This window comes from Osmerus mordax, chromosome 19, assembly GCF_038355195.1.
Source record: "Osmerus mordax isolate fOsmMor3 chromosome 19, fOsmMor3.pri, whole genome shotgun sequence".
Classification (NCBI taxonomy): domain Eukaryota; kingdom Metazoa; phylum Chordata; class Actinopteri; order Osmeriformes; family Osmeridae; genus Osmerus; species Osmerus mordax.
In genome coordinates, this window is record NC_090068.1 from 10,029,421 (window position 1) to 10,052,088 (window position 22,668).

The 22,668-nt window shown below is 45.7% G+C and overlaps 8 protein-coding genes across 8 annotated transcripts; 6 read left to right on the top strand and 2 right to left on the bottom strand.

Annotated features, from left to right (window-relative positions):
* The first annotated feature begins 228 nt into the window (after positions 1-228).
* LOC136962951 (claudin-4) lies at positions 229-1,683 on the top strand. The gene has a single exon (XM_067256886.1). The coding sequence runs from the start codon at positions 573-575 to the stop codon at positions 1,206-1,208; it is 636 nt and encodes a 211-aa protein (XP_067112987.1). The 5' UTR covers positions 229-572; the 3' UTR covers positions 1,209-1,683.
* Positions 1,684-2,084: 401 nt separating this feature from the next.
* Positions 2,085-3,011, bottom strand: cldn29 (claudin 29). Its single transcript, XM_067256889.1, has one exon. The coding sequence runs from the start codon at positions 2,975-2,977 to the stop codon at positions 2,348-2,350; it is 630 nt and encodes a 209-aa protein (XP_067112990.1). The 5' UTR covers positions 2,978-3,011; the 3' UTR covers positions 2,085-2,347.
* A 650-nt stretch (positions 3,012-3,661) lies between these two features.
* LOC136962952 (claudin-like protein ZF-A89) lies at positions 3,662-4,527 on the top strand. The gene has a single exon (XM_067256887.1). The coding sequence runs from the start codon at positions 3,740-3,742 to the stop codon at positions 4,370-4,372; it is 633 nt and encodes a 210-aa protein (XP_067112988.1). The 5' UTR covers positions 3,662-3,739; the 3' UTR covers positions 4,373-4,527.
* A 1,724-nt stretch (positions 4,528-6,251) lies between these two features.
* On the top strand, positions 6,252-8,760 carry LOC136962956 (claudin-4-like). The gene is made up of 2 exons (XM_067256890.1): positions 6,252-6,802; positions 7,498-8,760. Exons 1-2 carry the CDS (start codon positions 6,307-6,309, stop codon positions 8,064-8,066), a joined length of 1,065 nt encoding a protein of 354 aa, XP_067112991.1. The 5' UTR covers positions 6,252-6,306; the 3' UTR covers positions 8,067-8,760.
* A 193-nt stretch (positions 8,761-8,953) lies between these two features.
* LOC136962954 (claudin-4-like) lies at positions 8,954-10,006 on the top strand. The gene has a single exon (XM_067256888.1). It carries the CDS (start codon positions 9,043-9,045, stop codon positions 9,673-9,675), a length of 633 nt encoding a protein of 210 aa, XP_067112989.1. The 5' UTR covers positions 8,954-9,042; the 3' UTR covers positions 9,676-10,006.
* Positions 10,007-11,194: 1,188 nt separating this feature from the next.
* LOC136962947 (claudin-4-like) lies at positions 11,195-12,932 on the top strand. The gene is made up of 2 exons (XM_067256882.1): positions 11,195-11,393; positions 11,489-12,932. The coding sequence occupies exon 2, from the start codon at positions 11,648-11,650 to the stop codon at positions 12,602-12,604; it is 957 nt and encodes a 318-aa protein (XP_067112983.1). The 5' UTR covers positions 11,195-11,393; positions 11,489-11,647; the 3' UTR covers positions 12,605-12,932.
* A 133-nt stretch (positions 12,933-13,065) lies between these two features.
* On the bottom strand, positions 13,066-15,821 carry mettl27 (methyltransferase like 27). Its single transcript, XM_067256883.1, has 5 exons — positions 15,677-15,821; positions 15,245-15,373; positions 14,971-15,106; positions 14,675-14,767; positions 13,066-14,581 (listed from the first exon to the last, which is right to left on the bottom strand). Exons 1-5 carry the CDS (start codon positions 15,791-15,793, stop codon positions 14,340-14,342), a joined length of 717 nt encoding a protein of 238 aa, XP_067112984.1. The 5' UTR covers positions 15,794-15,821; the 3' UTR covers positions 13,066-14,339.
* Positions 15,822-15,996: 175 nt separating this feature from the next.
* Positions 15,997-21,054, top strand: nf2b (NF2, moesin-ezrin-radixin like (MERLIN) tumor suppressor b). Its single transcript, XM_067257052.1, has 17 exons — positions 15,997-16,368; positions 16,789-16,906; positions 17,029-17,154; positions 17,243-17,365; positions 17,581-17,664; positions 17,875-17,943; positions 18,030-18,112; positions 18,207-18,282; positions 18,424-18,561; positions 18,673-18,747; positions 18,850-18,963; positions 19,065-19,187; positions 19,307-19,524; positions 19,640-19,742; positions 19,873-20,003; positions 20,218-20,386; positions 20,622-21,054. The coding sequence occupies exons 2-17, from the start codon at positions 16,817-16,819 to the stop codon at positions 20,667-20,669; spliced, it is 1,770 nt and encodes a 589-aa protein (XP_067113153.1). The 5' UTR covers positions 15,997-16,368; positions 16,789-16,816; the 3' UTR covers positions 20,670-21,054.
* Positions 21,055-22,668: the final 1,614 nt, after the last annotated feature.

The window sequence follows — 22,668 nt, forward strand, 5'->3', positions numbered from 1 at the left end:
ACAAACATGGTACAGCTGACGCTTGTAACTGTATTAACCTAAAATAGAGTTCCATAGACAATCAGGCTAATGAGATGTATGTTTTTGATGCCTTTGAAGCACCATTGTATGTGTGTGCTCTGTTTTTGCACTTGTGCAGTGTGTGCGGGTGTTTCTAACAGACACTGAGCAGAGGAGAACGATGTTGATGATCCCTCAGTTTATGCCACAGCGAACAATAACCCGAGAGAGAAAACAAGGCATATCCTATGTCAGCTTTCCCCTCTTTGTTTAGGAGCACAGAAACCCCACCCTCGAAAGTCTGCAGCTCTATAACAAGATATCTCAGCCACAAACCCTCAGGATCCCAACCCAGGAGGAATAACCTCTATCAGTCCAGTCTGACGGAAAAGGAACAAACGACAGCCTCCATCTGTTGTCTGTGTGAGAGACTGAGAATACTTCAGAGGTTGTCTTGACTGAAGTCTACTCGGCCCACAAACACGATTGTTCATAATTGTCTGTGCGGTGGAGAAACGAGCAGGTGCCCTAAATACTTTACTTGTCTCTGAGCAGCAACAGCAAGGATCAGCATGGCATCCCAGGGCCTTCAGATCATGGGTGTGCTTCTAGCCTTGGTCGGCTGGCTGGGCACCATCATCACCTGCGCCCTGCCCATGTGGAGAGTCACTGCCTTCGTAGGAGCCAACATAGTCACCGCCCAGGTGATCTGGGAAGGTCTGTGGATGACCTGTGTGGTCCAGAGCACAGGCCAGATGCAGTGTAAGATATACGACTCCATGTTGGCCTTGCCCCAGGACCTGCAGGCAGCCAGAGCCATGGTCATCATCTCAGTGATGGTTGGAGTGTTTGGAGTCTTGATGGCCATCGCCGGAGGGAAGTGCACCAATTGTATAGAGGACGAGAACGCCAAAGCCAAAGCCTGCATTGTCTCTGGGGTCATCTTCATCATCGGGGCTTTCCTCATCATCATCCCAGTGTCATGGTCTGCCCACGCGGTCATTCGAGACTTCTACAACCCTCTGTTGATAGAGGCTCAGAGGAGAGAGCTGGGGGCAGCGCTCTATATAGGGTGGGGGTCCGCAGGACTCCTGCTGCTGGGAGGGGGGCTGCTCTGCCAGAACTGCCCCCCTAAGGAAAACCAAATGTACGGAGGAGCCAAATTTGCCCCGGTTAGAGCAGCCTCCCTTCCCATGAACTATGTTTGAGTGAGTCTCTATGGATTCCAAATCCTGGCATGTTCAATGTAATGTGTGGAGAGGTGCATGTACTAACTGCACTGCTCATAAGGTTCTTCTTAGACTGCACAATAGTATTTGATGTGCAACTCGTTGATTAGTAGTGGGGAATGCTGTACATTTGCAGTTAATGATTTGACTGTTCCAACTTTTCCAACCCATGAAATGCATTGTATGAAAAATATGATGTGACTTATGAAATATACCATTACAACAATTAGGTTTTCTCAAATTTACTGTGTAAAATAATCATGATAGGCCTAACTAAATCGTGTGTATGTTCCTGGTATATTGCAGATGTTGGCCAATACATGTATTTTCTGCACAAATCTGTTGTTTGTTTGTAATTTCAATAAATAAAGGTGAACATGTCTAGGCTTTTGTTATTGTAAATGTTTTATTCTGCACACTATTTGGGCTGAAGTTGTGTTTCTGTTATTCAGTTGACAAAAGAAAGTTGCTCTAGGATTTCTTCAGAAGAGGTTCTCAACCGTTGGGCTCTTGGCCCAGTTAAGCCAAGTGAGCCAAAACTATAATTTAAAGTCTCTGCCTTGAATAAAACAGATGTCACATTCTGAGACAACACACTCCGTCGCATGGAAACATGTTGCTAAGAAACGCATTTTGTCTCCTGAGTGTGCATCTGTTCATTATGCAAATGTAATGTATGGTCAGGTGACTGGCTTGCACACCATACACCATACATTTTCGTGCTTGCCTTTATGTAAAAACATCTATAAAATATTATGTGACTTATTTGTTTTGAGATTGACAACTCTGTCCATACGGTATTTTCACTGTATAAGGAACACATAAAAAAACAATGTTCTTATAAAAAGGCTGATCAAAGGCTTTTATTTAGTATAAAAATAAACGACAGCTAACACGAGCGCTTATAAGTGTTTAAGTTGTTTTAAGTGCTACTGTACAAAACTAAGATTCCAGAGAAAAGAAAAACAGAACTAGTTCAGTATTGTTCAGAAAATGTTAGGGCTAGTCTAGTTTACTCGAAAACGGAATAAAACATTTCGCATAACATTCACATGGGATCCAACACATTGAATTGAGAAATCATGTTTTAAAAGTAAAAAATTAAGACAAAAAGAAAATCACACAAATTCTTTCCCTGACGCAGTGGACTTCGGTGCGGTGTACTTTGCTCCATAGCGGTCCCCCTTCGATGGGCACTGACAGCACAGAAGCGCGCCCCCGATAAGCAGCATCCCGGATGCACCCCATCCTATGTATAGGGACGCACCCAGCTCTCTCCTCTGCACGTCTGGGATCATGGGGTTGTAGAAGTCCTTTATGATGGCATTGGCAGGCAGGCACACCGTGACTAGACACAATGACCCACTCACGATGAAGAAAACACCCGCGGAGATAACGACCCGGGCCTTGGCGACTTGATCCCCAATGCAGGTGGTACATTTACCCCCGACCACCGACAGTAGCACGCCGAACAGAGAGACCAGAATAGCAATGACCACCATGGCCCGAGCAGCCTGTAGGTCCGGAGGCAAAGCTAGGAGAGAGTCATAGACTTTACACTGCATCTGACCAGTGCTCTGCACTACGCACGTCATCCACAGTCCTTCCCAGATGGTCTGCGCCACCACTATATTGTTGCCGATGAACGCCGATACTTTCCACATGGGCAGGATGCAAATGAGGATGTTTCCAATCCAGCCGAGAACTGCAAGCCCAACTCCCAGAATCTGCAGCCCTAAAGATGCCATCGCTGTCTACTGTTGCCCCGGTCTTTTGATTTCAGCCTTCAAGAGCTCGCAGAATAAGGCCCCTTGCGCTGGATAGCTTTATAAACGCAACCCCCTGTAAGCCCCCTTCATGAGTGCTTTTTGACTTCGTTACTAGGAGATCACATCCATCAAGTTCCCCGTAAACCTCCCACAACCCCCGGATTTCACACCAACAGCTGTGATCTATGGCGAAATCCAACGAAGAAGCACTGGAATGTGCAAGGCTCATGTCCAGATAAAAATTGTAGCCTCGTTGCAACAGTTACTACTTTATCAAATGGGATTTCGAAATGTTGTTTTCACTCTTTTTTTTTAGTTTAGAACTTGCTTATGTGGCAAATATGGAACACATAAAAGATGTTCTGTTCGACAAATTTGACTTAAAATCTTGATTGGATCTCCACAAACAGGGCTACGCTAATTGTGTTCTGAAACTGCAATTAGCATGTTGATTGTTGGAAAATGTGGGACCATTATTAGTTCAATTTTGTTTAAAAATGTCCTACTATTTTGGAGCCAATAAGTAAAAAGCATGTAACTGCACCTAGCTGTGTGTTTCCTCATCTATAATTAACTTATTATTGAGAACAGGTGTTCTCAATATAACTAATTACTCCCGAACACGTGGGTAGGCCATATATATAACACTTTCCCATTCGGAATCATTGTGCTTCCCTGTTGCTTACCACAGTCGGGTGTTGATTTTATTTTGGGTATTCAAGTTTTCAGTCATCCACCATTATGGCCAACGCTGGGTTCCAACTCTTGGGCATCGCCCTGGCAATTATCGGTTGGATTGGAGACATCGTCATCTGCGCACTACCCATGTGGAAAGTGACGGCATTCGTTGGGAACAACATTGTGACCGCACAGATCTTCTGGGAGGGTCTGTGGATGACCTGCGTGCAGCAGAGTACAGGCCAGATGCAGTGTAAGGTCTACGACTCCATGCTGGCCTTGCCCCAGGACCTGCAGGCAGCTAGAGCTTTGGTCGTTATCTCCATTCTGGTGGCCTTCATGGGGATCTTCCTCGCCATGGCTGGTGGGAAGTGCACCAACTGCATTGAAGATGAGGAGGCAAAAGCAAAAGTTGCCATTGCTGCAGGAGTCGTCTTCATCGTCGCAGGGGTACTGGTCTTAATCCCTGTGTCCTGGTCCGCCAACACCGTCATCAGGGACTTTTACAACCCCATGATGCTTGACGCCCAGAGGAGGGAGCTGGGGGCATCACTGTTCATCGGCTGGGGTTCAGCTGGTCTCCTGCTAATCGGTGGCGCCCTGCTCTGCTGCCAGTGTCCTAAGAATGAGGAGGGACGATACACCGCCAAATATTCAGCACCGCGATCTGCAGCCAGCGGAGGTGCCTACGTTTGATAAGATGGAACTCAACGATTCTGCAGTGAAGGGTTAATCAGTGAGATTTCTCACTACTCGTTCAACCCAAAGTAACCCATGGATTTTAAAATGTTTTAATCTGAATGTATTTTATTTAATGGTATTGCTTCAATAAATGTGTTACTTTTCTATAATGCAGCGTTGTCTTGATTTATTTTAAACAAAGGGAATACGTATGTGATGCTGTTCATTGACTACAGCATTCAATGCCATCATCCCCTCCAAGCTTGTGGACCTGGGACTTGGCACCTCCCTGTGCAAGTGGATCTTCAACTTCCTGACGGGGAGGCCACAGGTGGTGCGAAGGGTGACCGCACCTCATCCACACTGATCACCAACACAGGCACCCCCCAGGGCTGTGTGCTCAGCCCTCTCCTGTTCTCCTTGTTCAAACATGACTGTGCGGCAAAGCACGGTTCCAACCTCCTTAAGTTTGCTGATAAAACCATTGTGGGCCTCATCTGACAGTGACTAGTCAGCCTACAGAGAGGAGGTTGATACCCTGACATGGTCTCAGGCAATTACCTCTCAATGTCAGCAAGATTAGGGAGATTGTGGACTCGGAGGGCAGGAGGATGAGCATGCACCTCTACACATTAACTGATCCGAAGTGGAAAAGGTCAGCTGCTTCAGATTCCTTGAGGTGGTCAAAGCGGCCCGCAAACGCCTCTTCCGGAGACTGACGTTTGGCATGGACTCAGTCATCCTCACAAACGTCTACAGATGCACTATAGAGAGCATACTGACTGGTTGCATCAGTGTGGTATGGGAGCTACACAGACCGGGACCGCAAGGGCCTATGCAGTGTGGTCAGGTCTGCTGAGATCATCGGCAGGAAGCTCCCAGCCCTACAGGACACCTACCACACACGATGCCTCAGGAAAGCTGGCAGGATTTTAAGAGACTGTCACCACCCATCCTTCAGTCTTTTTACCCCTTGCCTTCTGGCAGGCGATACCGAAGCATTCATTCTCGCACACGTAGACTGGAGAATAGTTTCTTTCCAAGCGCCATCATGCTTCTGAATGGACATTGATACACTCGCCACTTTCTCACTAGCCACTTTACACACTGTCACTTACAGCTACTGGTTGCACTATCAGCAATATTGCACTAATTGTTACCCCACTTGTCTTTAGGTTAGTATAGATCTAAGGTTGGTATAGGTTGTGTATTAGAGGTTTAGTATACTGTATTGTTTATTTAGGTTTATTATACTTTGCTTATCATAGGTGTAATTTATGTTCTGAGTACTTATGTTATGCCAGGTTGCTTTGAGTTGTCTTGTCCTAAGAATTTCAGTGGCCAGTCTGACTGTTGTTCTGTGCATCTGACAATAAAAGACTTGAACTTGATCTTGAACTTGAACTAAACTACCCCTGATAATGCGCGGAAGATTTACATTCACATGGTTGCGTCATTGTAGCTGCTCGTTTCAATGGCCAGAAATATTGGAATAGGGGAGAATTGTTGTTGGTTGTTTTTCACTTAAACCTTCTACAACCATCGGATTTCACACAAATTCGACTCAAAATCTTAATTGGATCTCCACAAATGCATTGTCCTGATAAGCTAATTGTGTCCTAAACCTACAATTAGCTTGTCAATTGTTGGAAAGTGTGAGACCATTATAAGTTCTATTTATGATCTGAGAGCCTATTACAGGTAGTAGGCCTACTATTTTGTAGCCAAAATACGTGTTAAAAAGGCGTGTAACTGCACCCAGTTTTGTGTTTCCTTATCTCTAATTAGGGTCCTCACAGATGTTCTCAATATAACTAATTAATCCCGAACACGTGGGTAGGCCATATATATAACACTTTCCCATTCGGAATCATTGTGCTTCCCTGTTGCTTACCACAGTCGGGTGTTGATTTTATTTTGGGTATTCAAGTTTTCAGTCATCCACCATTATGGCCAACGCTGGGTTCCAACTCTTGGGCATCGCCCTGGCAATTATCGGTTGGATTGGAGACATCGTCATCTGCGCACTACCCATGTGGAAAGTGACAGCCTTCGTTGGGAACAACATTGTGACCGCACAGATCTTCTGGGAGGGTCTGTGGATGAACTGCGTGCAGCAGAGTACAGGCCAGATGCAGTGTAAGGTCTACGACTCCATGCTGGCCTTGCCCCAGGACCTGCAGGCAGCTAGAGCTTTGGTCGTTATCTCCATTCTGGTGGCCTTCATGGGGATCTTCCTCGCCATGGCTGGTGGGAAGTGCACCAACTGCATTGAAGATGAGGAGGCAAAAGCAAAAGTTGCCATTGCTGCAGGAGTCGTCTTCATCGTCGCAGGGGTACTGGTCTTAATCCCTGTGTCCTGGTCCGCCAACACCGTCATCAGGGACTTTTACAACCCCATGATGCTTGACGCCCAGAGGAGAGAGCTGGGGGCATCACTGTTCATCGGCTGGGGTTCAGCTGGTCTCCTGCTAATCGGTGGCGCCCTGCTCTGCTGCCAGTGTCCTAAGAACGAGGAGGGACGATACACCGCCAAATATTCAGCACCGCGATCTGCAGCCAACGGAGGCGCCTACGTTTGATAAGATGGAACTCAACGATTCTGCAGTGAAGGGTTAATCAGTGAGATTTCTCAACTCGTTCAACCCAAAGTAAAACATGGATTTTAAAATGTTTTAATCTGAATGTATTTTATTTTATTGTATTGCTTCAATAAATGTGTTACTTTTCTATAATACAGCGTGTTGTCGTTTTTACTACCCCTGATAATGCGGTGCGTGTAGATTTGCGTGCACATGGTTGCGTCATTTTTGCCGCTAGTTTCAATGCCCAGAAATATTGGAATAGGGGAGAATTGTTTTCTTTGGGGGGATTGCATTGACCATTTGTGGAAACACGCCCCAACGCTGTGCAAAAAGAATCAGGACAAGCAGGAAACCCGAGTCGCTGAACAGTCAAGTCTCCTCCCAGTCCTTCAATACCTGCAGTGTGGAAAAGGAAGAAAACGGAACAGTTCGCGTAATGCTCCCACGGACTTTTAGAATTTCCCTTTTTGGAAATAACGCTGATTTCGGTACGTGGGATCAGTGTTTTTGTGGATCATGTCGTTTTGTAGTAAAATAATTGACTCTCAAACTTGTCTTTAAAAAGAATGGGTAGACAGATTCTTTCCTTCATCTTGGCCTTCATTGGTTTCCTGGGCACCATCCTCATCTGTGCCCTGCCCATGTGGAAGGTGACTGCCTTTATTGGAGCCAACATTATCACAGCCCAGGTGTTTTGGGAAGGTTTATGGATGAACTGTGTCCTGCAGAGTACAGGCCACATGCAATGCAAGGTCTACGACTCCCTGCTAGCCTTGACCCAGGAGTTACAGGCTGCCAGAGCTCTCATCTGTTTCTCCATTGCTGTCGGCGTGGTTGCAATCGGTCTGACTGTAGTCGGGGCCAACTGCACCAACTTCCTGAGTTATGACTCGCCACGGAAGTCCAAGATTGGCATTGCGGCAGGTGTGGTGTTCATAGCAGCTGGGGTCCTCTGTGAAATTCCTGTCTGCTGGTCGGCCCATTCCATAATCACTGGGTTCTACAACCCCCTGGTCACCGATGGGCGCAAAGGGGAGCTGGGGGCCTCCATCTACGTTGGATGGGTGTCTGGAGCTCTGCTCATCATCGGAGGGGGGATGCTGTGCAGCTCATTTCCCTGCTAAGACGCAGGGAATCGCTGAAGGACCATGGGGATTTTAGATGAACACTGGATTAGCAGATGCTTATGGTTGTCTGCTTTGCACACTCAGCCCTCTGTACATGTGTGGCTCCATGAGCCAGAGGGTGGAATCCAAACTACTGGACAGGCCATCAAAGTAAACAATTAGCTTGATTAAACGGCATGTCATGGGGGCTGTGAAAGATTTACAAAGAACTGGGATAAGATTTTAATGAAATGTATAATACTCGTACATATTTGATCAATTGACTTTATCTATCGAAAAAATGCCAGAGTAATATGTGTAATCTAAGCATGCTGTATTTCTTTACTGTGACTTCTTTGTAGCATCCTCAGGAGGGAGATGGGCTCAGCCCACCACATAACGTGGGCCTCCTCACAGGACAATATTTATTTTTAATAAATAAACCTGCATAAACTATCATGTGAGTTAGCTATTTGTATTGATACATGAGATGATTTTGATGACAAACTGATCCAGTACATATGTATACACTTAATGTAAAAACATAGATTTTTGAAGATATGACAATGTATAGCAGAAGTTTTACTGTATAATAATGTAGCCAATAACTTATGATCTTGTCATAAGTAAAATCATAAGACACAATGCAATAGTTTGAAGTACAGTGTTTGATTAATATGTTTCTGATTAAACTGAAACTTCCTAGTCTTCATTGACTAACAAATGGTGTGTTTGTATTTGTGTGTGTTTTTACCTGACTGTGTATGAGTAAGGGGGAAATCTTGTCAGTGATGTTGCAAGGTTAGTTAACATAAGAAACCAGTTTTACAGACAGAGAGCGATGGAAAAAACCCTTCCCCATATTTCAACAACTTACACAATGAAACCAAGGACTGTGTATACTGTATGCAGGAGTGAGGCATTGTCAATCTCATCTTTGGACTAGGAGGACGATACAACAAGTCACCAGCGAAAACATCTGTAGATCCTTAACATGGTGTCGGCAGGGAAACAGATTCTGGGCCTTTCATTGGCCGTCATTGGCTTCCTGGGAAGCATAATCATCTGTGCTCTCCCCACTTGGAAGGTCACTGCTTTCATCGGAGCCAACATTGTCACCTCACAGGTGGTCTGGGAAGGCTTGTGGATGAACTGTATCACCCAGAGTACTGGCCAGATGCAATGCAAGATCTACGACTCCCTCCTTGCCTTGCCTAAGGACCTGCAGGCTGCCAGGGCACTGACCATCGTGGCCATCATAGCTGGCGTGTTTGGGACCCTGCTGGGCATTGCAGGAGGGAAGTGCACCAACTTTGTGGAAAACGAGACAAGCAAAGCCAAGGTGGCCATTAGCAGTGGCATTCTCTTTCTCATCGCAGGGCTACTGGTTTTGGTTCCCGTGTGTTGGACAGCCAATACCATCATCCGTGACTTCTACAACCCCTTAATTTCCAGTGGTCAGAAGAGGGAGCTGGGGGCCTCTCTCTACATCGGCTGGGGGACCGCGGGTCTTCTTCTCCTGGGTGGAGCGCTCCTGTGCAGCTCCTGTCCCCCCAGAGATGAGAATGAATACAATGTGAAGTACGGCAAAGCCAGTTCTTCTCCCAGTACCAAAGCCTATGTGTGAGGAATAAATCAGTTGGACTTACCGTGGGGAAGAGCTCCGGCTTAGTCACTACTTGGGTCCTTTCTTTTAACTGGTGTAACTGACAAAGATGTCTATGTAAATGTGGGTTTGTGAGTATTTGAGTGGAATCATATGTGGTATGTTTTTACATTCTTTGTGGAACTTGTTCCAAGGAAGTTGCAAAAATGACAATAATAGTTCATGATTCAGACAAGCACTTCATCAGTGGTCTTCGTATTTGTTTATTGGTGGGCGTACTGTTTGTTTTTGTGTGTCGATTTTCTGTAACATACTCAACATGGTATATCATATGCTGCTTTACTAAAACACAGACATCATTACTGCAAATAAATGTTTATGAAAGACAGACCTAAGCTTTCATATGAATTTCTTGTATTTTGATGTGAATGAGTTTGTTTATGAAGGCTCACCAATGGGTGATAAATACCGGAGGAAGTCATTGGGCTGTTTACGAGTATTTACATATGAAGGAATCTGTACTAACAGGTCATGTAACTAGGACATGTGACACACTGCAAGAACAATGTCACAATAAGGTATGTGTGTCTGTGTGAGTGTAACAGAACAAGTTTATACAAATTTTTGCATAGCATCATTCATTACTGATCAACATACCTATATCTATATGTGCGGGCTAAACACAGGTAAGGAAAATTGAAACAGAATGTTTATCTTTTAAAAAGTTACATCATCGACTCTGTTTTCAGTATAAACATGGTGGCTTCTCTTTTCATGTCCAGCTGAGAAGATATAGATCACCTCAAACACAACATAAACACTGTCATGTTCAGTTAGAAATGTGTGTTTCTTGTTGAAAGGCTTTCCTAATGAAAGGAGACATTATTGAACAGACTGAGTTTTTCCACACACAAGGTCTCCTTACATCAAAACATCAAAGAAGAGTGGGATTAAAAAACGACGGGGTTGTAAAGCTGAAAAGGGATGTTCAACAGGGAGGATGGTGTGGGGGCATACGGTTTCAAACTGGTTTCACAGAGAATTCTCTTTTGTTTGAATAAATGGACTTCTCAGGATATCTTATTACACACACACGCAGACATACACACAAACACACACACACACTGACGCATTATACTACACTCCCAAACACATTTTGAAATCCACAAATAACAGTTGTAACCAAACTAGATGGATAGATTTATAAAATAAAATGTTATCCTCCATTAAAAAGACAGCAAGATCAGTGTATCAGCCCACCTTTCTGCTTTAATATCTAACTTTTTTTCGAATTCTCTATGCGAAGATTTTATAGTGTCTACAAAACAAGGAGACAACTTTTTCTACTGACAAAGAATCTTGCTTAACTGGGACAGAAGGTGATGATGTCACAGCTGTCAAAGACACACACAGTTAGTCCTGACCCTCCCACCATCTCTCTCTTTCTTTCTCTCACTAGAAAGGTGTAGTATACCTAGATCACTGCAAGTGAGAGAGAGTGGAAGTGAGAAAAATACAGAGAGAAAAATAAGTAGAGAGGGGAACGAGAGAGAGAGAGAGAGAGAGAGAGAGAGAGAGAGAGAGAGAGAGGGAGAGAGAGCGAGGGAGAGAGAGAGGGGGGGGGACAGAGAGACAGAGAGAGAGAGAGAGAGAGAGAGAGAGAGAGAGAGAGAGAGAGAGAGAGAGAGAGAGAGAGCAAAGGAGAGTGAGCAGGGAATGCTGTCAGTAAACAGATACCAGTAGGCAATCCAGGTGCACAACTGCAATCAGGTAGCATTAGATGAGTGCATAGAGAAGGACTAAGGTCAATTGTACACTGATGATATGTTGACAGGAGTGGTGAGATTGGAACAAAACAAAGCTGACTGGACAACTGGCACGTCGACTTGAGTGAGGAACAGGAGCCAGGGTTGGACCAGCAAGTCCTCTTACAGCCTGAGAGACACAAAACAGGACCAGAGGGTGCAGACAGAACCAAGCAACCTGTTCCACCATGGTCTCTCTAGGGACGCAAATGGTGGCCAGCGCCCTGAGCCTGCTGGGCTGGGGCCTGGTCATTGTCACCAGTGTGCTTCCCTTCTGGCGGGTCACAGCCTTCGTGGGCAGCAACATAATCACTGCGGTGATCATCTGGGAGGGCATCTGGATGACGTGTGCGAGCCAGAGCACGGGTGTAGTCCAGTGTAAGCCCTACGACTCCATGCTGGCTTTAAGCTCCGACCTCCAGGCCGCCCGCGCCCTCATCTCCTTTGCTATCGTCATCGGCGCCGTGGGACTCCTATTGGCCTTTGTCGGCGGGAAATGCACTCGCTTCCTGGATGAAGCAGCAGGCAAGGCTAAGGTCAAGGTTTCCTTGGCGGCAGGAGTCACGTTAGCGGTGACCGGGCTGCTGTGTCTGATCCCTACGTCCTGGACGGCCGGCACGGTTGTCCGACAGTTCTACAGCGTCGCCACGGACACGGAGAGGAGGGAGTTGGGGGCGTGTCTGTACATGGGCTTCGGAGCAGCCATCCTCCTCATCTTGGGAGGGGGATTATTCATCTTCACCTCCTTACCCCGGAAGGATGACGAGGAAGACAAGAGCCCCTCAGTGCGTTACCTTGTGGTCCGCTCGTCCACTGGAGGATCCAGCCAGACAGCCTCACAACGCAGCAGGAGAGCCCCCACAATGTCTCCGACCAGGGGACTGATGTACAAGCAGCCTCCCTGGGCGGTAGCACCTTCTGTGGCTGGACAGGAGGTCCCGCTAGGGTCTTGGGGCTCAGGAGGGAGTAAGGCACCGTCCACAAAGTCTCAGATGCAGAGACTAGGTTCCAGTAGGTCAGAGCTGAGTGAAGTGGCGTCTACAAAGTCTGAGCAGCTGAAACAAGTTGTGTCTGAGGAGAGTTTTGCAGAGTCAGCCAAGTCTAATCTTCAGGAATCTTCAGATGCAGGAAAAACATACATATGAGAGCACAGGCACGTGCACACAAACACACACTCAGAGACATTGAAGTATGATACAAAATATTATGCAAATACTAATAATATGCAATGTTGTTTTTGCTCTATGATCACTTTTCATATGGAGTGGATCATTATAATAGATGAAGGATTTAGTCTATTTTGCACTGAAAGAGGTTGCATGTTTTGTCTTTTTACTATAACTTTGTAATACACTTTAGATGAACTACACAAAAGGTTTTGTAATTTGATGTAAATATGTTACGTTGATGTTGTAGCTGTATATTTATGTTAAAGCTCTTTGATACTTTTACAGTAAAGATATAAGGAAAGTGTTCTGTTTGTTTTTGTATCGTAAAATGGACACTGGTATGGACTGCTTATAGAGTTAGGAAAATGGCCGTTCTCTGGTTTGTATGTGTGGTCTGAAAAAAGCCATTACCTCCAACGTCACCATTCATACTTAGAAGCCACCAGATAAACCGGTTTGACAGAGAGCGAGCTCAGGCAGACTGGCAGTGAGAGAGAACAGAAACAAGGTGTGTTTGTGAATTATTCAAATTGAGTTTCACTTAGTCCAGACCATGTGATTTTCCTGGATTGGTTTACTTTCATCTGCATCTTATTTTTCCAAGTGTAGAATATTGTAGTGTGTTTGCTGGTCCAGATGCAATGATTTTAAAAAGAAAGAAAATCAATTATGCTCTTTAGGGGGATTTTTTATTTATTTACGTAAACTCCAAATAATGATCAAATAGGAATCAAAAAATGTCTCCAATTAAAATAGTATAATACATGAACATTGGACACAAATAGGCTCACAAATAGGCTCACAATGACTCGTGATTAAAACATCAACTTAAATACAGAGCTGTTTGTAAGGTACATGGAGTCTTAACAAGATGTATCAACATACAAATGTCAATATAAAGTCTTTCAAAGGCTGACATAGGATATGTGGGTGATGAGATTACTACATCTCCAAGGTAGCCTCTCCTGTAGTAATCTCCTGAACTGTGACAGATTCTGTGTTTATCGGATAGAATGTTCAGGTCTTCTCTAACCATGTTGTTAAAAGAATGCCATGAAAGATGTTCAATACATTGATGTGGCACTGACTTGTATGATAACAGTATATATGTGCGTGTGTCTGAAGTGTTAAAGTGTGTATGTGACAATAATATGTTCTTGACATGAACTTGAACGATGTTGGTCTGTGTATGTGTGTGTGTGTGTGTGCGTGTGTGTATCAGTCATGGCTAGCAGGGGTGAGATCACTACATGAGCAGGCAGAGGGAAGGATGATGTCAGGTTAAAGAGTCTCAGACAATTGAATGTAAAGATCCAGTCCAAATTTAGCAACAACGTCACAGGCAAACAAGACTGACGCATCTGTTGAGCTTGTTCAAGATTTTCAGTTGCTTCTGTCGTGATATAGTCCCTTTTCAGAGTAAGACCCAAAGGTATTCCTAACTGCCAGGTAAATACTGCAACCTAGTGGTTAATTTTGAGTAAAATCAAAATAAACAGTCATCTAGAGTCACAACTGGTTAGCCTTGTCATTGTCTCAACTGCCCCAGACCTTCCTACCACAGTTTGATCAGACAGCACTGCAAATCTAGGGTGTGAACAGGACTTTGTGGTAGTAGGGTCTGTAGAAACCTAAATAGAGGATTACACCAACAAAATCAATTGTTTCCTGCACAAACAAACAGCTTATTATATGTCCTGCAGATGCATAGTCACTTTGGTGGTGATGATGATGATGTGCTCCGTTGCCGTAGTGACCTCTGATACAGGTATACTGCTCCAGGTATGTATCCATCCTCCTGATCGGAAACTGCTCTCTCCCAGTTCTCAACCTCTGTGACCATCACTCGACACCAGAGTCCCTCCACTTCCATGAGATCCAGCTCACGCTCCAGGGATGCCTTGTAATCCACGTTGTCGTGGTTACCTCTGGTTGTCATGCAAACATAGCCCCCTGGGAACAGGTAGCAGAAGGTATGTGGGTTTGCTCATATTTGTATGTAGTTGTCAAGCCTTATTCATTATACTGAAACAGATTAGCCTTTACCTGGTTTGGCAGCCTGGCAAAGCTCTCTCACCACAACTACAGGTACCTGACCAACACTCAGAGCTCCGACAATCACAACTAGATCAAACGAACCTACAGGAGAAGATGGTGAGACATTGAGAGAAGAATATAATGAGAAAAGGCAACACTGAGGGCTGATAATACAGGATAAGTGAGTGGATTACCATTTGGATCCCAGCACAGTAATTACCTTAATTAATTAATTTAAAACAATTATATTATCAATAATATAAATTGATATTTACATGGAGTTGACAGTTCAAAGCATAGGATACCTGACTGGACAGGCAATGACTCCACTCCGAGCGTGCAGTGCCTGAGGTCCTGATAAAGCCCTGTATTACTCGCCAGCTCCAACATGCCTTTGCTCCCATCAACACCCACAAAATGACCAAAGCCCATCTTCTTCATCTGTTTATAAGTAAACATATAAGAGACATTTGGTTATTCATTATTGTGACGTATGAATATTTAAGGATAGTATCTGAGCGTGACCACATTTCAATTTCTGTGATTATTGACTGAGTGAAAGTCCGGTTGTGTACTTTCCTGTGCAGCGACCAATCCAGTCCCACAAGCAACATCCAAAACTACAGCCTCCTCTCGATCCCCATGGAAACTACAGGACAGGCAATTTGCAGCAAGATTTGGAGCTCTGTAGTCCAGAATACCAACATCCTAGAAAATCGGGAATTACAACGAAAAGTGCACACACACACGCATGGTATAAATCGACAAGATTGCTTTCCTTCGTTTGTTTACGTTGTTGGGAATGTATGGGGTTCCACAAGTGTAACCCACGACAGCCGCTAGGGTTTGCTGTTTTGTGTGTAGCGTTTCCTGAACACTGAACCAAAGCACATACATTCAATCTGTTTATTTACAGCTACCATTGGCAAGGTCGTGGTGATTAATTTAACGCAGGAGGTAATGTTACGTGCATGTTTTTATAGTTGGAAATATTTTAGGTTTACACATTACCTGGTCATAATTATCTGCCCATGTGTCGTAGAAGCCAACTTTATCGTCGGCTCCTGTGTTTCTGTGTGCAGATAAGATAACTTTCTTCACCTCCGCAAACGTTCTGGTAACTGACATTACTCTTCAACTGTAGAGAACTGTCGTATTTGAATTTTGCTTACAGAGTCGTGGCCAGTTGCATTAGCAATACATTGCATTGCGAGTGCAATGTTCAGCTTGTCAAAGCGCACGCGCCGGATTTGTAACCACTGCCGATGTAATTCACGTTCCCACCTGTAGAGTGCTGAGCGAGCAACTTTGGAGTCAAAACAATAGTTTCTGGAAAGTCTTAGCTAAACATGCCAGCTAGCTCACGTTACATTAGCCAGTTTGTTAGCTAGCTAGCAACCTGCTTACCGTCCAGTCTGACACCCGTAGCGTATGAATCTGAATTTTCTGAATGGCGTGTTTGTCATTATGGACGATTGTAAAAAGTTCTGTTCATCCCTCTACTTTGCTTTTGATTTGTTTTAAAGTCCTGGGATAATCGCATTTTGGTAGCTAGTGCTTGCTAATTTAGCTAGCTAACTGCTAGCTTGCTAACCATTGGCTCAGACCTTTTCTGCCTGTCGTCCTTTGACTTGGGCCCGAAAAAGTTTACTATTTTTTTCAGGTCGCTACACGGACTACATCTAGTAAAACGACATTAGAAGGTATTGTTAGATGATCATTCCTTCCGGTTTAGCAACTGTTGTAGCTAGAAGCAGAGCAAGAAAGCCTAGCACACAGCTGGTCAGCTTACAGTACTGGTTAGCTATCTATTTCCAGCTAGCTATCCTGCACAATTGTGTGCTAATCATTATAAATAAGAAGTGTGCTAGCAATCACTCCCTGCGATACAGCAGCAAATGTATGAGCTGACAAATGTCCTTTTGTATATACATTTTTGTTAAAATGTTGCTGATTGGTAGGCCTAAACGTATCTACAGTACCTTGCAAATTCCACAATAACACAGCAACATGTATCTGTGTTTTTAGCTAGAGCTAACTGTTAAACAACGTTTACTGGTAGATGTTGATGCCACAAGAATTATGGTAATGTGATCATGGATTTTATGTTGCGTTTTCAAAAGGTATCACATCTAAAATCAAGACGCCAAGATGTCGATATTAGGCTTAAAAAAGAAACAACCAAAGACTTTCAAGGTTAAAGTCATTACTATGGATGCTGAAGTGGAGTTCAGCTGCGAGGTAATAGTCTAGTTGTTTCAGCCCAAAACTGCATCAGTGTCATAACAACTAACAAAAGCGTTAGCGATCAATATAAATGTCCCTCTCTTGCTCTCTTTCCACTTATTGTCCGCTGCTCTCAGGTGAAGTGGAAAGGGAAAGACCTGTTTGATCTGGTGTGTCGCACGGTGGGCTTGAGGGAAACCTGGTTCTTTGGGCTCAGGTACATGGTCAAGGACACGTATGCTTGGCTTAAGACAGAGAAACGGGTGAGTGACCAGGATGAGCAGCGGTACATTGTTTTACAGTTGAAACTAAACCGGTGTGTTAACGTCAAATCTTTGTTTTTTAATTAAGGTTCTAGATCAAGAGGTTCCGAAGGACTCGCCCATAACGTTTCATTTCCTGGCCAAGTTTTTCCCAGAGAAGGTGGAACTGGAGTTGGTCCAGGAAATAACTCAGCATCTTTTCTTTCTGCAGGTAGCATCACCTTCTCCTGCCTGTCAATCATTTTTATTAAGGAAGCCACTCCTTCATTGCTTTGAATATGGCCCAGGTGTTCTTTTGTATTTAGACTTCTTTAGTCTCGCTCTGAATTTGTGCTCTTGTCAGAGAGATTTATTGAGGACATAATTCAAGTTTGATGGCTGCACTGTGTTCTGCAACACTGACTCCCTGTCTTGGATTCTCCTCAGGTGAAAAAACAGATTTTAGATGAAGAGATTTTCTGTTCCCCTGAAGCTTCTGTCCTCCTCGCATCCTATGCAGTTCAGGCCAAGGTAAGAGAGTCTGACCTCCCCATACTATGTGTTGCATCCAGACTGGTACTGTTCTCAAAGTCTCTCATTGATTTTTATCTCTTTAACTATGTCATTCATATTCATAGCTGTTGCTTCGCAGCATATTCAAGTTTGTAGTTGTCCTCGGTGTTTGATGTTAATAGACGGCAGTGCAAGGATGACACACCTGTCCTTTTGTTATTGCTACAGTATGGAGACTATGACCCAAACTTCCACAAGCCAGGGTTCCTGGCCCAAGATGAGCTCCTGCCCAAAAGTGTAAGTAGTGTGTGTTTGCGGGTGCCTGCGGGTGCCTGAGGCATTTCCAGTGTCAGCTGTGCACGAACGGTGTTTGGTGTGTGCAGGTCCTGATGCAGTACCAGATGACAGCAGACATGTGGGAGGAGAAGATCACAGCCTGGTACGCTGAACACCGAGGCATCGCCAGGTACGAGTGCTCACTGACAGCTCAACCAGCATGAGAAACGAAATCCACGGACCTGAGTGGAGTTGAATGTTAAGTGCTGTATTTCTGTCACCAGGGATGAGGCTGAGATGGATTATCTGAAGATCGCTCAGGATCTGGAGATGTATGGAGTCAGCTACTTTGCCATCACTGTAAGTCCTTGAACAGCAGTTTTTGTTCCCTTTGTAATAAATCTGTTTACTATTGTTTGTTATGTACCTTGTTCTTAATTGACTGATAATGTAAAGGTATGGGAAATCGAATGTGGTCCAATAACAAATGATGCCATGTAGCAAAACAAGAGGGACACTGACCTGCTTCTGGGAGTGGCTGCCCAAGGTCTTCATATCTACAGCCCCAACAGCAAACTGAACCCCAACAAGTCCTTCACCTGGAGCGGCATCCGCAACATCTCCTACAGCGAGAAAGAGGTGAGCTTCTGGTTTAGTACTGGATTTCAACTGTAAGATCCTATTAGTGGAGATACACAACAGCTGTGTCTGCGTGCCACCAGCTGAACTCTCTGTGCTCCCCTGTTGCAGTTCACGATAAAGCCTCTGGACAAGAAGATGGATGTGTTCAAATTCTACTCCTCCCAGCTGAGAGTCAACAAACTGGTTATTAGATTTTTCCATGTCAACGTGATCTGAACATCAAACAGATTTTGTGCACCATGGTAGATAAACACCAGCAGAAACAGTGTGTGTGTGTGCGTGCAGATTCTGCAGCTCTGCATCGGTAACCATGACCTCTTCATGCGGAGGAGGAAGGTGGACTCCATCGAGGTGCAGCAGATGAAGGCTCAGGCTAAAGAGGAGAAGGCCAGGAAGAAGGTCAGCTCTCAGCCAGAGAGTCTATCCCGTGGTTATTCATCTGGTTTGGATCGATTTATCGAAGGCTGATTCCCATCTGTGATTGGCTTCCCTGCCGCTAGGTGGAGCGTCAGATCCTGGCTCGGGAGAAGCAGATGAGGGAGGAGGCGGAGCGAGCGAAGGACGAGATGGAGCGCCGGCTGTTCCAGCTGCAGGACGAGGCTCGGCTGGCCAATGAGGCGCTGGTATGAGCCGGTCATCCTAGCGGAGGTGGAAAGTAGCAGATCACCAGGGCCAGCACCAGTATCAGCACTAAAGGAAAAGTGTGTCTGTGTGTGTCTTTGTGCGTGTGTGTCCTGTCCAGCTGCGCTCGGAGGAGGCGGCTGACCTGCTGGCGGAGAAGGCCACCATAGCGTCCGAGGAGGCCAAGCTGCTGGCCCACAAGGCTGCCGACGCGGAGCAGGAGAGGCAGAGGCTGGAAGTCACCGCCCTCAAGACCAAGGAGGAGAAGAGGCTCATGGAGCAGAAGATGAGAGAGGCCGAGCAGCTGGCCGTCAAACTGGTGGAGCAGTCCGAGAGGAGGTCCGCAGAAGGCTCCTCCCTCCTTCACCCTCCTGTCCCCTCGTTTCAGAAGGGCTGTCCTCACAGTGGGCAAACACGACTCAAACCTCTGATTGGCTTGTTTTTGCCACCCCAGGTCGAAGGAGGCGGACCACTTGAAGCAGGACCTGAACGAGGCGAAGGATGCTGAGAGGAGAGCCAAGCAGAAGCTGCTGGACATAACCAAGACCACGTACCCGGTACCCAACACCCCCCCCCCCCACACACACACACACTGTAGACATAGCAGCTGGGACTGGAGCATGCATATAGTCTAAACCGAATCTCCCTCGTACACTGTTGAACTCCACCTGGATGTGTGTGTTCCAGCTCATAGCAGCGTACTCCACCCCGCCGCCTCCCCCTGAGACGGGAGACCTGGCCTACGAGCCCGAGTCCATGAGGCTGGACTTCAAGGACTCCGACATGAAGAGGCTGTCCATGGAGATAGAGAGGGAGAGGTGAGCTGGGGGCCGGCTCGTCTCTCATGTCTCTTGAGAGACCCGCATGACAGTGTGGTGTGTGTGCGTGTGTGGCCTTGTGTTGTTCAGCCCTGCAATCCTTCCTTTGCCTTTCGTCGCACGTTGCCCCCTCCCCTCCTCTCTTTCTCAGTCACATTTTTACTATCGCTCTCTCTCTCTCTCTCTCTCTTCCCCCCCCCCCCCCCCCCCCCAGGCTGGAGTACATGGAGAAGAGTAAGCACCTGCAGGACCAGCTGAAGGAGCTCAAGTCAGAGATCGAGTCTCTGAAGCTGGAGGAACAGCAGCAGCATTCGGCCGTGTACAGCCTCCGCAGTGAGGCCAGGGGCTACCTCCCCGAGCCTCCCTACATACCCCACAGCAACGTACGTCTGCGTATGTGTGTTGTTTTTTGTCTTTTAAAGATGTTCGTCATTACTCCATGCCACCGTCCAAGGATATCTGACCGTAACCTCTGAAACGGATTAAAACTTGATATGCGAGCAGGGGACACCTCAGAGTCAGCTTGTGTGTTTTAGTGGTGGGCTACTGTATTACCCGCTACGCATACCCTGTCCTTCAAAGCTTCTTTCTCTGACGGCTCCTGTTCTCTCCTGGCAGAGGAACTCGGCCTACATGGCCCAGATGGCCTTCTTCGAGGAGGTGTGATCCAGTACCCCGAGGAGGACACGGACAAAGGGGCGAGGCGTCGACCGTGACCTACTGACTCACTGCTGCTTGCTACCAAGACGTGCCTACTCATTTCTGAAGAGAAGAAACACCCTTTCACGCATGCTCCCCGTGTTCCACAGGCCAGACAGACAGCACCGTGGGCTCTCAGTGAGAGAGAACAGGAGAGCCAGTGTGTGGGGATGCTAGCCCAAAGCTAGGTGTGCAGTCCTCTATGCTACTGGCTGCCCCTCGGGTTGGTGCTGTGGTCCCAGGACCAGGGTGCTGACGCTGTGTGCGTACCTGAGGCTAGCTGTGACCATGCGTTATGGTGGGGACTTTAAGGTGTGTTTGTGTGCGTGTGTGTGTGTGTGTGTGTGTGTGTGTGTGTGTGTGTGTGTGTGTGTGTGTGTTCCTGACAGCAGTGACAGGAACTGTCTCTCTGAGCTCCAGATTCAGGGCCCACACTCCATCCTCCCAAGAAATAGCGGCGTTACGGCACAGTATATTTTCATTGTTTGTGTTTTACTTGCTTTTTGTTGGTAGCGCTTGATGCTTGGTACCTGGGCAGCCTTGCCCAACAGTAGCTTTGCATGCGGCAATGTATGCATCATGCTTGGCTGTAGAAACAAATGAACCTAAACATTCAGCTAAGATGTCATTTCAAGTGTTTTTTTATTATTATTATTATATTATTATTAAGATCAATCGTCGATGTGCCTTACTGTTTTCATATTGTTAATTTCTTTGTGTTGTTGGGAGGTAGTTTATGAAGCCCGTTATGCCATAGTGCTTTTAAGGGCTGTCTGGAGAGCTTGCTGACACTTCCTGTCCTCTCTCTTCCTGCTCCCTGCAGGGTCTGTGGGCCTACTTCCTGTGTGAGCAGGAAGTAGCCCCCACATATATAGCCCCACCCCAGGCTCAGGTATAGCATCTTCCCTGTGTTGCTCAATGTGAGTATGAGGTATGAAGTACCCTGAGCCCTGGACTGTCGTTTGGGGTCTAAGTCGACCAAGATGATTATACTCCAGTCCAGATAGCACTGCCTGAGAACTTTGACCCTGCCATAACTTGCCATAACTATATGGGTTGTGTGGTCAGCTTTGTGGAGCAAAGGTATCTTATGAGCACAATTTTAAGTTATCTTGCTACCACCAAGACGTTGCTGTGATAGTTGTTTTTTCTTCTTACTAGGATGCCTAGGTTTTATCTTTTGAAAAAGGGAAGAGTTTCAGAACATGCTGGGGTGCAGAGGAGACGTTTTGTTCTTTCCAGTAAAGAAGGTTTAAAAAGCCATTTGATTATAAACTACAGTCAATGTTAGGGGTCAGTCCTGGTGAACCTATTGAATTATAGATAGACTAACAGTTTGAACTGGCATTCTCTGGGGATTGATCCCAACCTTTTAAAGATTTGGATGAGAGCCAATGCTTGCTGCATGGGCAGATGTCCGGATGGAAAATTGCTTGGCAGTCCAGGCAAGATTTCAAGGCTAGGGATTTGCTCTGTGTTTGTATTCTTCCTCAACCCACACACTATACACAAGATACACTACACACACTATACACAAGATACACACTATACAAAAGATACACTACACAGAGAAAAACACGCCATTGTATGAAGACGTTATCTGATTCAAGGGAAGACTGAGGATGCAAACTACTAAAGACCAGAAACACTACATTGATGTGAGTTCTTGCCATATATATTTTTTTAACTCTCAGCCTACATTTTGTTAGAATGGTAAATGAATGAGTGGATTGGAATAGTTGCGGTTTCAGATGGTCAAATATCCGAGTGCATCGTCTGTCCCTCATCCCAGCTCTACACAGCCAGCCCAGTTAAACACAGACGTGTCAGAGAATTCCACGTTTGTGAAGATTTCAGTTGAATGACGGTTGCCGTTTTCGTGGATGTGGGTGACATGGTCCTTGCTGTGTGCCTTGTGTCAACTCTTAATGATGCCTCGTCACTGTTGTCCACTGTACTGCTTCCC

What these genes read in the sequence shown, in the direction of transcription:
- LOC136962951 (XM_067256886.1), top strand. Translation starts at nt 573, where the DNA reads ATGGCATCCCAGGGCCTTCAGATCATGGGTGTGCTTCTAGCCTTGGTC.
- cldn29 (XM_067256889.1), bottom strand. Translation starts at nt 2,977, where the DNA reads ATGGCATCTTTAGGGCTGCAGATTCTGGGAGTTGGGCTTGCAGTTCTC.
- LOC136962952 (XM_067256887.1), top strand. Translation starts at nt 3,740, where the DNA reads ATGGCCAACGCTGGGTTCCAACTCTTGGGCATCGCCCTGGCAATTATC.
- LOC136962956 (XM_067256890.1), top strand. Translation starts at nt 6,307, where the DNA reads ATGGCCAACGCTGGGTTCCAACTCTTGGGCATCGCCCTGGCAATTATC. An exon ending in GCTGGGGGCATCACTGTTCA is followed by an intron (nt 6,803 to 7,497) that starts TCGGCTGGGGTT and finishes TCTCAAACTTGT; the next exon opens with CTTTAAAAAGAATGGGTAGA.
- LOC136962954 (XM_067256888.1), top strand. Translation starts at nt 9,043, where the DNA reads ATGGTGTCGGCAGGGAAACAGATTCTGGGCCTTTCATTGGCCGTCATT.
- LOC136962947 (XM_067256882.1), top strand. Translation starts at nt 11,648, where the DNA reads ATGGTCTCTCTAGGGACGCAAATGGTGGCCAGCGCCCTGAGCCTGCTG.
- mettl27 (XM_067256883.1), bottom strand. Translation starts at nt 15,793, where the DNA reads ATGTCAGTTACCAGAACGTTTGCGGAGGTGAAGAAAGTTATCTTATCT. An exon ending in GTCATTGCCTGTCCAGTCAG is followed by an intron (nt 14,768 to 14,970) that starts GTATCCTATGCT and finishes CTTCTCCTGTAG; the next exon opens with GTTCGTTTGATCTAGTTGTG. An exon ending in TTGCCAGGCTGCCAAACCAG is followed by an intron (nt 14,582 to 14,674) that starts GTAAAGGCTAAT and finishes ACCTGTTCCCAG; the next exon opens with GGGGCTATGTTTGCATGACA.
- nf2b (XM_067257052.1), top strand. Translation starts at nt 16,817, where the DNA reads ATGTCGATATTAGGCTTAAAAAAGAAACAACCAAAGACTTTCAAGGTT. An exon ending in AAGTGGAGTTCAGCTGCGAG is followed by an intron (nt 16,907 to 17,028) that starts GTAATAGTCTAG and finishes CGCTGCTCTCAG; the next exon opens with GTGAAGTGGAAAGGGAAAGA. An exon ending in CCTATGCAGTTCAGGCCAAG is followed by an intron (nt 17,665 to 17,874) that starts GTAAGAGAGTCT and finishes TTATTGCTACAG; the next exon opens with TATGGAGACTATGACCCAAA.